This window comes from Ochotona princeps, chromosome 25 (assembly GCF_030435755.1).
Source record: "Ochotona princeps isolate mOchPri1 chromosome 25, mOchPri1.hap1, whole genome shotgun sequence".
NCBI classification, from domain to species: Eukaryota; Metazoa; Chordata; class Mammalia; order Lagomorpha; family Ochotonidae; genus Ochotona; species Ochotona princeps.
In genome coordinates this window covers 10,039,267-10,051,926 of record NC_080856.1, presented here as the reverse complement: position 1 = coordinate 10,051,926, position 12,660 = coordinate 10,039,267, and the positions used below count along the sequence as shown (strand labels likewise).

The window sequence follows — 12,660 nt, the reverse complement described above, 5'->3', positions numbered from 1 at the left end:
GGACATGAACTAATGCTTGTATAAGATACCAGCACTGGCAGGAGGAGGAGCCACCAGGCTGGGCTCCTATACACATACATTTAAATTCAAGATTTTATTTCAAATGAACATTTTCCTAAGATAGGTAGTTGAAATGAAATTATCTGTCCCAGAGAAAGTTTTGCATGCATATGTGGAACTTCATAGAAATGGCCTGGCCAGATGTTACACTGCTCATAATATAGCTTCAGAATGGAAGCAACCCAGTTGCTGTATGGTAGGGTGATGGACTTAATTGGTGGACTTAATTGGTTCACAGGAAGGCACATTAAACAGCACTTAGAATAAAGAAAGCAGTTACATAATTACAATTGGGGATAGATGTTAAAACACACTGTTAAATTTTTTTACAAAGTAGAAAAAGAATAGTGTGATGTCATATGCATATACTTTAAAATCTCAAACAATTTTCTGTATACATTTATGTGTGTGTATATTATATACATGTATATCTCCTATATATGCATACCTATGTAATAGAAGTACAAACCATGCATAAAATAATACACTAAATCGTAATGCATTGCTTATTTGCTTTTTAAAAATACAGTGTTTTTCAGGGGCTGAAACAAACTAAAGACACGTTCAAATCCCTGAGTCAAAATTTATTCCTATAGATTTATGCTGGTGTGATGATGAATTTGATGGGCAGTTGGTTTAGCAGTGGATTGAAGACCTGACGAGACAGGCCCTTTTTAGCCTCAGGTCTTTGGGGAGTCAAGGAGTGATGGGCAAAGAGCCCGAGGCTGAGTCATGCCTTTCCTGAAGCCCACCACTTGGAGTGAGGCAGCATACTTACATGCTGTTGGACCAGCATGCTCCCCACTCTTGCCGACAGTGCCTCTCTGGGTAGTTGGTTGCCTTCAGAAGCGAGGTTCATTGCAAAACTAATGTCGTACAGCTCAGAACATTTCTCAAATTCTGTTTTGAGTTGACGTCAAGTCACTTGGTCTTTGAGCTTAGTTTCTTCATCTACAAAGTGAAAATAATACTACCTATTCTGCATACATCATTCATTATAACATTGAGTAGGTAATATTTTAGAAGCTATTATGTACTCCGCAGATGTTCCGATTAGCACTGTGTTTCAGAAACACCACCTTTGATTGATGGTCACCGTTACTTCTTGGTTAAACATGCCTGAGAAATAAACTTGTTCTCATTGATTTTTGCTGCAACTCCAGATCAAGTCTCATTTCACAGAACTCAGAGGTTAATAGTGTCAGGATTTGAATACACTCTGTGACCCTCCATGTAAACACATTTCAATTACCACTCTAGAGATAAAACTGTGAGTATTTTATGAGAAGTGGCATTTAATTTCTCTGCTCTCTGATTTCTGCAGGAGGTCACCAAAGCTGTCCAGCCTCTGCTTCTGGGACGAATCATAGCTTCCTATGATCCGGATAACCAGGTTGAGCGCTCCATTGCCATTTACCTGGGCGTAGGCCTGTGCCTGCTGTTCATTGTAAGAACTCTTCTCCTACACCCAGCCATTTTTGGCCTTCATCATATTGGAATGCAGATGAGAATTGCCATGTTCAGTCTGATTTATAAGAAGGTAATGCCTCCTGAGCTGGACCCCAAAGTCTGTGTACTCTCCTTCAAATATCTTTTAAACGCATAACTTAGGTCCATGAGATGGGCTGAATAATGGATAAATTCTGACAAAGGTCCAAAAACTGATACATATTTTAATTATTGTGGTTAGTGTTTTAAATTAATTAACATTTAAAATTTTCTTACTAATTCAGTTTATTTTGGCTGGTCACTATTGAACATCTTCGGTAAGTTGCTTATGTTACAGGTTTCTTTTTTTTCTTTAATTAGATTGCTAACTTTTTTGAAATCCATTGTTCTCTATTAAAATAACTCCCACAGTTTGCAAAAGAGTCATGGACAAAATATCAACTGTTGGTTAATATCAGTTTACTCCAAAACAAGAAAATGAGGGTGTCCCCAATTGTTTGTTTAATCTTCCATTTTCAACTCAGGGCTTTGAGGAGTTGATGAGTTGATTTTGAAAGATCAATTTATTTTGGTGCAAGTATTTTTTAAATCCTTCATTATGGGGAGTGGTCTTCAAATGGTTCATGTAACATGTATTTAATGAAAAGCTGTGCATGGATTTCAAAATTGTTTTGCAGCAAAAAAATACTTATTCACAAATTTTAAAGTATTTGTTTATTTTCTTTAAGTAATTTATCACTGCTATTCAGTTATTTGCCTTGAGGCATAAATTAAGTTTTAAGGAATCTTATTAATCTCATATCAAGTATAGCTGTTTAATTTGCCTACAGCATACTCAATAAACATGTAATGGATTTAATTGAAACAAATATTAGATGAGTACTTTCTAATCAAAGCTATCTAATGGAAGATCAATTCTTATTAAGTTTTACAGAGAAAACAATACTGTAGATCTTTTAACATCATAATTAGTAATTGTAATTAATTTAAATAACTAGATAAAAGTTGCTGTACCTACTTAACTATTTTATGTGCTGTTGCTCTATCTTTGTAAAATTTAAAGCTTTTGTATTATTAATATAATTTTTCTTAAATTGTTTATGTTTAAGTTATTCATAATATATTCGTGTTGACTAACAGTATTTTGAATCAAATGAATTCTGTAGGATTGCATGAAACATTTGAGGCGAAGCTTTTATTCTCAAATTTCACTGCTTTGGTTTCATCCTTAAAAACACAGCAGAAGAAAACTCCCCACATCATATACATGGATATTTAGTGATAACATCATTCCAACGAAGAAGAAGAAACAATAGTTTCCTTCATATGCTGAAAAATAGAGTGATCAGAGGCATGTGAGCATAATGCTAGCTGTTAACATCTAAGCTGGATGAACTGAAAATGGTTTTCACTGCCTCATCCTAAAAATGCACACATGGTCACCAAATCCCCCAACTGTATTATTGTATTTCCCTTATGAATGTATTTGTTCTTTGCTTGTTGACATCACCTAACACTCCATTTTTCTTTTAGACTTTAAAGCTCTCAAGCCGTGTTCTAGATAAAATAAGTATTGGGCAACTTATTAGTCTCCTTTCCAACAACTTGAATAAATTTGATGAGGTTTGTACCCATTGATTTGTTTTGCACACTATTATTATAAATCATTTACCCCAAAGGTGGAGTTATCCTGAGTCAGATAATAGTAATAAATGGGTAAGTGGACCCCTCTTGCGCTTCCTTATTGTTGGAAACAGAGAAGACGAACTTGGGTAGCAAGTAGAGCATGATGTAGCCTTCAAGGCAAAAGCACCTTAGCTTGCTGTTGGTAAGATGTTCAAAACTCAGCCTTTATCAGACGTTGTTTCCCCTCAATACTTTTTAACTTGGTTATTTACCTTGGATGAATATGATACTCTGAGTGTTTCTGTATTCTGCTATCTTATGTGATGAATAAGTTCAAGATCCTTGGGGACATATAACGTGTTTTAGTTTTCTTTGCTTTTCCAGTAGTTAATATAGTATTGGACTCATGAAAACTACTACATCAGTAGCTGCAGAATTGGGCATGGATTAATGTGTGCATCTCCATTAAATATTAAAATCTGTATTTGGATGAGGCTGTGGGTTAAGTCCTTTGTTCTTTTGTGTGCTAAATGATGGCTCTGGCTTTATATACAAAGAAACACGCTATTTAAAATAAGTCTTGAACATGATACTTGAGCTATTTACTGTCAGGTCTACTAAATAAAACAAACTTTAAAATTCAGTAATTTGAACTTTGTTCTTGGGAAAACCTAGTCTATGTGTAGAGTGTTTAACACCTTTCTCTGAATTCCATGTAGTGCATACCTAGATTTCAGTGTGCTCAAAATCATGAAGTGTTTTTTGCAGAAGCCCCCAGGGCACATGTACTTTTATAGGGAATTGTTTGATTTGCAGGAAGGTGAATTAAAATGCCCCTTCTTCTCACTGTGCTTTTCTTTTCCAGGGGCTCGCCTTGGCACATTTTGTGTGGATTGCACCTCTGCAAGTGACGCTGCTGATGGGCTTGCTCTGGGAGCTGCTGCAGGCCTCTGCCTTCTGCGGCCTTGCGTTCCTCATCATCCTCGCCGTTGTTCAAGCCGGCTTGGGGAAAATGATGATGAAGTACAGGTAAAAATCTGTTTCCAAAGCTTGAAGGGATTTTAAACCAGGTTTTCCAAGAGCCCCTTCTTGTGGCACCAAGACTGCTCTGTGTGCTAAACTGTGATCCTGAGCATCTGCTGTCTTAATGGTGCAAGCTCTTACTTCCTAGGTCAGTGAGACTGGTGGGGTTTTGTTTGTTTTGTCCGTGTATAGAAAATTTTTGATAAAAACCTTATTTTGGTGCCTTTTAAGTATAGCTTTTGGTAAAAATGGATAGAGCCAAGTGCATTCTATACTGCTGTGTAACTGTGGTTTTCCTACTTTGTGCTTGTTGAGTATTATATTTAGTGGTGAATTAAGACTAAGATTATAGAATGGATTAAAATGATGTCTTTGCAAAAACTGATGTAGAGAGGGGAGGGAGACAGGGGGGATAGGATGGAGAGAAGTGAGGATGTCTTCTTGGAACTGTACCTGTGGCATAAATGAAGTCTGTTCTATTGATATTAAAGCACTTTTAAACGATGCATACATTCTGGGTGGCCTATTGTCTCGCCATAGTCTGCTTTGTGTTACAGAAAGCATCATTGATACCATATTGCTTATGGTAAAATCATGCCATTTTGAGTTTGCCAGCTGGAGTGTGAAAAAAAATAGGTGCCAATGTGGAGTCAGGCCTTTGCTTGAATCCTGGTTGCACATTTTTAAATTAAATTAAATTAATTAAGCTACTTCTCACTGAGTCTCTCTTTTTGTTTTTAAATTTTTCATCCTTGAATTGGAAATAAGCACTGTGATAAAGAGTAGGGGTTGTAGGTGGAATGTGTGTGACATAGTGTCTTGCACAAAGAAGGCATTTAGTAAATGACAGCTACATATATTTCTGTTACTGTCTGTTTGGTGATAAAAGAAGTGGCTCATTTGTCAAACAAAAGAAATGTGATTTTTCTTAAAACCTTGAGTTGTTTAGAGTGGATAATAAGACTTGATTCTAGTATTTGACTGACTAATTCACAGAGATCAGCGAGCTGGAAAAATCAATGAAAGACTGGTGATCACTTCAGAAATGATTGAAAATATCCAATCTGTTAAAGCATACTGCTGGGAGGAAGCAATGGAAAACATGATTGAAAACCTAAGACAGTAAGTGCTTGTGATAATTAAGAGATCGTTAACAATTTTATCTGGGTTATGTTTGAAATTTTTCTGCCTTGGTGGATTGCCAGCATTTATTGGAAGTTTGGACAAACATTGTGCATTTAAATATTTAAATGATATAAATGATTTGCTGATATAAAAATCATTTTCATGGGCTAAATATAGATCTACATAGTTGATCCACTGTGATATTTTGTGCTACCTGGAAAGAATCTTTTATATGTGATCTTAGCTGCTTAATATACTTATCTCTACTTGGTCAAAACCTGCTTATACTTCCTTAATTTAGGAGCAAATGATCAAATTGTGTTTCTAAGAACCATTTACCTGAGAAGGCAATTTTGGTAATAAAAGCCACCTTCTGAGATGAAATCACTGTTTGACACCCATTTCGAGTCTCTTTTCACCTCAGATTACCTTTCCCTGATTAGTAAAGATTATATCTAGAAAAAAATTAAAAAAAGGACCGCAGTAGTAGACTAAGATATGTTGCTGCTGTGATTTTGGTGAAATGTAAGCTAGAGCATTTCCACAGCTGTGAAACCTGCTTTCTTTAATCAAGATCTGTTTCCTATCAACTGGATTGAAGAAAAGCTACTAGGGGGTTTGTTGGGGCAAGGATTAAGGGGACGAAGGATTTAAAAATGTATAGAACCAGAGTTCCACAGGGACAGCAGTGCACTGGCAAGGAGCGCATGCGCTGGGAGGTAGTGAATGTGGGTAACAGGGAGCTCAAGCTGCTGCCTGCCTAGGCGGTGGGAGCTGAGCTGCAGGTGTGTGATGGAAACAACAAAGAAAACGCTGCTCTTAAGCCCTTTGCCATGTAAATAAAAGGAGTAAAAACTTATTTATTTCCCCAACATTTCTGGTCACCTGTTTCTGGTATGCCTTTCAAGACAAATCCAGGAGAGGAATAGCATTTTTCTCTCCAGAAACATCCTGCAAGATCTCAGGGCCTTGTTTAGTGGACGGAAGGTTTTCTCAGGAACAAGGGGGTGCTCTGTCACAGGTGCCCCTGCTGTCACACGTGCCCCTGCTGTCACTCTTGGCGACAGTGATGAGGAGGTTGTCAGAGAATCTGTTTTTTTTGTTTTTTTGTTTTTGTTTCCAGGCCCCATGGTCAGCTGAAGCTCAGTCTCCTTGGTGACTTTTAACTTTTTTTTTCTTTCCTCTTCCTTAAAAGATGAAATCCATCTGTCCAATTCTGAATTTCAGTTTGACCAGTTTGGTTGTAACCAGTACAATCTAGCTTGAAATTGTTACCTAAAAGGGCTGAAAGGACCGATGCAACTATGGGGAAGCAAGAATTGCTTCTCAACAAAGCAAATAGAAAGTTCTGGAAGACACTGACCGGATGTACATCCAAGGAGTAATGACCTTAGCCTGTGTCACTGTTGAAAAGGGCCTAAGGCTGTGCAAAACTCCCTGAAAATCTACTCTTTTACTGCTCTTTGCAAATAAAGTCACTTTCATTTTTTTTGTAAGAAACTGATAAAATATTCTTATGATTCATTTATGGTGAGTACTGTTTCTGAGTGGTTCTTACTCATGTGCTTGGCTCTGTTATTCTTTTTTCTCTCTTTTTGAAAAAGATTGCTTTATTTATGTGAAAGGCAGAGTTACAGAGATCTGCTGGTTCGTATCCTTGGCTGCAACAGAAGAAACTGGAATTCTACACTGGCCTCTCTCTAGAATGGCTGGGGCCTAAGCAGTTAGACCATCTTCTGCAGTCCTCCCAGGTGAAGTAGTAGGGAGCTGGATAGAAGTGGAAGAGCCAGAACTCATATGGGATGAAGGAAGTCATATGGGATGAAGTTGGCAGCTTAAGTCTTAACCAACTGTGCCATTAGGGCTGGTCCCCATTGTTCTTATAGTACATCTTCTTTCTGCTTTTCTCAGTTGTTTTTCACATATTTTGACCAACTGGTTGACATTTTTGTCAACAGTGTTTTCCATCATTTAACAGTATGAACCTATTCCATATGTTTCTGTTTTCTATTGAGAAAGAATACACTGCTAAGACCTAAGCATTAGACCCTCTGTTCTCGTTCAATCATGACAACTGCACTAGAGGTACTAGAGACAAAAGATCATTTTACAATGTATGAATAAAAATGACTCAGAATTGTATAAGTGTGCAGAGCTAGTGTCCAAATGCCAGTTGCTATCCACACTATTGCCATGGCAAAGTTATTGCTCCCTCCCCCCAGAGTCCTCATTCATAGCAAAGTTGTCCTTTTTCTGTATGAGAGTTGATGGAAAGGATCACAAGTGACTTCAATTTTTATGACTCATGCAAGAGTTGGACCGAGGTGACAATGTCCGGAGTTCTCACCTGCTCTGTATTCCCCATCTTCTGCCTGTTGTAGCCTTTAATTCTCTTATAAGGTATTTTCAAAAGTTCAGATTTGCAATTCAAACTAGAGGATTAAGACATAATATAATATGATTGCAAATAATTACTGTGAAACAAGGGGGTCAGGAGGATGCAGTATCAAATCCCATGGTTTTTGAAGAGCCATCTGCAACACAGTCACTCAGATTCTTTTTCTAAAGAACCTGCTTCATATTGACTCTGTGGGCCTGGGAATTCACTGAAACAATTTCCGGAGTGATTTTTATCCACGCTGAAGCTTGAGAATCATTTCCCCTGTGACTTACACATTGTTTTTAGTGTTCCTCAAAGCCATGCTAGAATTTTCAAAATATTAATGGTCCATGAAGATCCAGTTTAAAAAAATCTTGTCAGTAACTCTAAATAGAAATTTCTCAAAGGAAGACATACTTGTGATACACAGGTCCATGAAAAAATGTTCAGCATGAACTTAATCATCAGGGGGAGGCAACCTCAATGAGATATCACCTCACTCCAGTAAGATTGGCTGACGACAGCAAGTGTCACCTACAGAGGAAGGGAACTCTTCCATATTGTTGGTGGGAAAGCATACTAGTAAAATAATTGTGGAATACTAAATGAAGCTCTCTCAAAAACAAAACAAAAAGCAAACCCTAAAACTGCAGCTACTATACGATTCAGCAGTATCACTCCAAGAGGATGCGTCCAAGGGAAATGCAGTCATACAGTCCTGTATTTACAGTAGCATTATTCCCAGTACAAGAAAGGAAAATAATCTATCAACTGAATGGGTAAGGAAATGGACACATCTATAAAATGGAATCCTAGTCATTCAGAAAATATCACATCATGGTGTTTGCAACAATGTGAGCAGAACTGAATGTCATTTTGTTTTTGTTTTTGTTTTAGGGAAGTGAGCCAAGCCTACCAAGACAAGTATCATATCCTATTATCTCATTCATAAGTGGAGTCTAAAACATAGGTTATCTCATAGAGGTTAAAATATGGAGGGTATCAGAATCTGATGAGGCATATGAAGAGGGACAGATAGGGAAGGTTTGACGTCTGAGTACCAGGCTATAGCTTCCTAGGTGTAAGAAGTTCTGGGATTCTATTGCATACTGGAATGCCTACAGATCATTTTAATGTGCTGTATATTGTCCCCTATGTAGAAAAACATAGACTTTTGGATGCTTTAATTCCAAAGAATATTAAATACTTGAAAGAAAAAATATATTTACCCTAATGGACATTATTCAAGATATACTTGTAAAGGAAATTCAGGGAGTACTCTATAAATATGCACAATATTATATGCCTGCTAAAATTTTTTTAAAGGCAAAAATTTCTGCTTTGCTAAGAGAGAAAAACAAAAGCCAAAGCAAAACCAAGGACAACTTATAAACCTCAAGAAAAGAAAGGAAGGAATCTATTGGGAAATCACGTAATTGTCTTTTACAAATGTTGCAATATTGTCCACATTTTTCGTATTTGATAACCAGAAATATTCACCCATGATCCAATGAATATTTATGTCTCACAAATCTTACAAATTGTGAGGTGACTAACTATATATTAATGTAATGTCTGATAATTTTAATTTAAAAATAACATTTGTAGTTAAAACATGTAAATCCCAGGTACGTGTGTTATATGTCCTTTTCACATAAGGATTCTGAGGCTCAGAAAAAAAAAAGCGAAATCACTTGCACAAGGCTGTGTGACTTATAAGGAGAGGCAGGATCAGAACAGAGGAGGAAAGAAAGCCCATGGTCAGAGTTTACCTTCTCAGCTGCTGAAATTTGACAAGGAAAGTAACTTCTCAAATCTTAACACTGCTGTTTTTGTTCTCTCTCTCTCTCTCTCTTGTTTTAATAGAACAGAACTGAAACTGACTCGGAAGGCAGCGTACGTAAGATATTTCAACAGTTCAGCCTTCTTCTTTTCAGGGTTCTTTGTGGTGTGTTTCTCTGTGCTCCCCTATGTACTTACCAAAGGCATCATCCTTCGAAAAATATTCACAACCATCTCCTTCTGCATCGTCCTGCGCATGGCCGTTACTCGGCAGCTCCCCTGGGCTGTGCAGACCTGGTATGACTCTCTTGGTGCAATCAACAAAATACAGGTAATGTGTCACACATACTCATCATTGTAGTCCACTTTTGCAATATTTTCGAATTTTTCCAGCAGAAAACCCTCTAGAGTTGAATCTCTGGGCTTGAGGCTATTTAACATGTAAGGAGTTCCTCTTTGAATGGACTATAAGGGTACTTACCATGTTTGTGGAAAATGGAATTAAAAGGTAACTTATTTTGGTGCAAAAAAATGTGGAAATTCATGCCTTCTGGCTTCATTGAGATACATCTTATGAAAAACTTCGAGCATTTCCAACTTTTTTTGCACTAAACCAAGCCTAACTTTAATTTCATTGTGTCACAGTCCTTTGCAATCTCCTCATATATGTGGCTTAAGCGATCTCTAATGAAAGCCTAGTAAAATTAAGTGTAGGCCTTGAGATTCTCTTGAGTCCAGCAAATGTAAGAAAATTCTTTCTGTATACTGGAGAATGTCATCAAGTAATCAGACAATAAGCTTCGGAAATGTGCAAAAAAATTTAAAAAGAAAAACTTCTTAATTATAAAGTTGTAAAACTTCCCAACAAGTACTAGGAATGTTCACCTTAAACTTTTCCTAATAATTTCCTGGAGGATATGATGGATGAGAAAGAAGTATTTCATGCCACATTAATTACCTTAACAATCTCAGCAATGGTGACAGACTTGGCAGCCTTGAGAAATTCCAGTCTCTGGGTGAGGAAACTCTGTTTCTACAGAGCAAATGGAATGACCTTGTGTAGTTCATAAACAGATAACATGTCCTTTTATTGGTTTTTGATCCTAATTTAAATATTAAACTCATACAGTAAGTTATTTGGCAGATCTCTCTCTCTCTCTCTCTCTCTCACACACACACACACACACACACACACACACACACACACATACACACACTTACTTCTTTTGAAGCTGGGACTTGGCTCACTTAGCTGGCGCTAAGTGAGCCTGAGATCCAGAAATTAGATGACATGGTGAATGGGGCTCGGAATCATGGAGTTCTGGGAATGGCCTGTTGTACCTGTGAATGGGAGAGAGAGAAGGGAAGGGGGTGGGAGAGAGACCTGAAGAGAGACTCAGAGAGAATGCTATGCAGATGCAGTCACTGGTCTTGAAAACAACTGAGAAAAATCAGAGAAACTACAGGGGAGGCAGAAGAGCAGTGAAAAAAGACCTGAAACAAGGCGAACCCCCGACTTTTCTCATGACCTCCCATAAAGAGTTCAGGATGCTAGACTGCATCCTTCCCCAGGCTCCCGCCTGCCCTAGGAGCCCTAGGCTTGGGATTCCTCAGCGGTCTGTCTGTGAGAACTGCGGTTGGTGCCTTGAAATCCCTTGTATCATATCTTTATACTTGTACTTTGCCCAGAGGGGTGATGCTATTGATTTCTTGAAGGAGGGCTTTGTAAAGATGAAGATGTTGGTTTTATATTTCTGTCTTAATATTGAACTGAGACCCATTTGTGGATAAATTCATCACTAAAGCTTGCATGCAATAGACATGAAACAGCCCATGTGCTTGGCAAATTAAATTTAGTATACTGTTGTAAAATTAGTCAGAAACTATTTGCAATTTATTTCCTAAAAAATCCAAGTTGCAACACTATTAGAATGTAAAATAGATGTAATAATATGTTATCACAAGTCTGCTCTGATGATCTGTTTTTTGCTGTCTCTTGTTAATAGGATTTCTTACAAAAGCAAGAATATAAAACCCTGGAATACAATTTAACAACTACAGAAGTAGTGATGGATAATGTAACAGCCTACTGGGAAGAGGTCAGAACTTTTTGATTGTTTGCTTTAAAGCTTTAAATATTATTCTCCTTTGTAAATCTGGATTTTATCCAATAGTAAAATAAGGTTAGAATGATATTAGTAGTAGAACTGAAAGGAGGCTCTCTCCATCTATTTTATAGGTTAAGAAGTAGACACCCAGGTGTGTTGATTACAGTACAGAAACATGCCAATTCCTTTGGAAGTTGTATAATTAGTTTCAGAAAACTAGCAAGGACACAGCCTCTGAATGTGGATTTGAATCCTGGCTGTGCTATTCACTGTCTGAGGATGTGTAGTCACATCACCCTGTGGCCTCCTGCTATCCATTGTGAAAATAAGCTTATTGATGTTCAACTTGCAAGTTTGCCATGAGGACTGACAGTTTATTTCGAGTGTTCATCAGAGCACCATGCTTTTTTTTTTCTTGAAAGATTTATTTTATTGGAAAGGCAAATATACAGAGAGGAGGAGATACAAAGAGAAAGATATTCCATCTGCTAGTTTATTTCCTAAGTGGCTGCAATGGGTGGAGCTGAGCAAAGCCAGGAGCCAGAAGCTCCTTCCTAGTCCCAGGGCTTGGGCCCATCCTCTATTGCCTTTCCAGGCCACAAGCAGGGAGCTGGGAGGGAAGTGGGGCAGCCAGCACGTGAACCGGTGCCCGTATGGGATCCAGACAGTAGCAAGGTGAGGACCTTAGCAGGTAGACTACTGCACTGGGCCCTAGAGCACCCTGCTCTTAATGATTGCCTGGTAATTGTGACCTTCTGTGGTCTCAGGTTTCAGATGTATGACAGAATGGAAAAATAGAAAGTTGGACAGTTTCACTGCTCCTTTCAGGTCATTGTTTTTCCTTGTGGTACAAAACTCCTCCATTCTCTTAGTGAGTTAAAATAGGTGGCATTCCTAGAGCTCTAACTGTCTTCCAGGCACCAGGATAAGCATTATTTATGCTTTATCTCATCTATTCCTCACATCATTCCTAGGACCTAAATGGTCTTAATTTTCCTGTTTTATTGATATGACAATGGAGGCTTTGCAAAGTTAAGGGCTGTGGCTCAGCTCCTACAGATTAACAAGGGCTGATGCTGGAGTTTGAATCACATGTCACAGTCCAGG

At 37.9% G+C, this 12,660-nt stretch overlaps 1 protein-coding gene across 1 annotated transcript in view; it reads left to right on the top strand.

Moving 5' to 3' along the window:
• The window catches only part of CFTR (CF transmembrane conductance regulator), a 148,954-nt gene that overhangs the window by 44,724 nt on the left and 91,570 nt on the right, over nucleotides 1-12,660 (top strand). Inside the window, exons 4-9 of the mRNA XM_058681327.1 lie at nucleotides 1,385-1,600; nucleotides 3,043-3,132; nucleotides 4,001-4,164; nucleotides 5,155-5,280; nucleotides 9,530-9,776; nucleotides 11,452-11,544. Coding sequence (XP_058537310.1) covers nucleotides 1,385-1,600; nucleotides 3,043-3,132; nucleotides 4,001-4,164; nucleotides 5,155-5,280; nucleotides 9,530-9,776; nucleotides 11,452-11,544 — 936 coding nt within the window. The remainder of the gene's footprint in view (nucleotides 1-1,384; nucleotides 1,601-3,042; nucleotides 3,133-4,000; nucleotides 4,165-5,154; nucleotides 5,281-9,529; nucleotides 9,777-11,451; nucleotides 11,545-12,660) is intronic.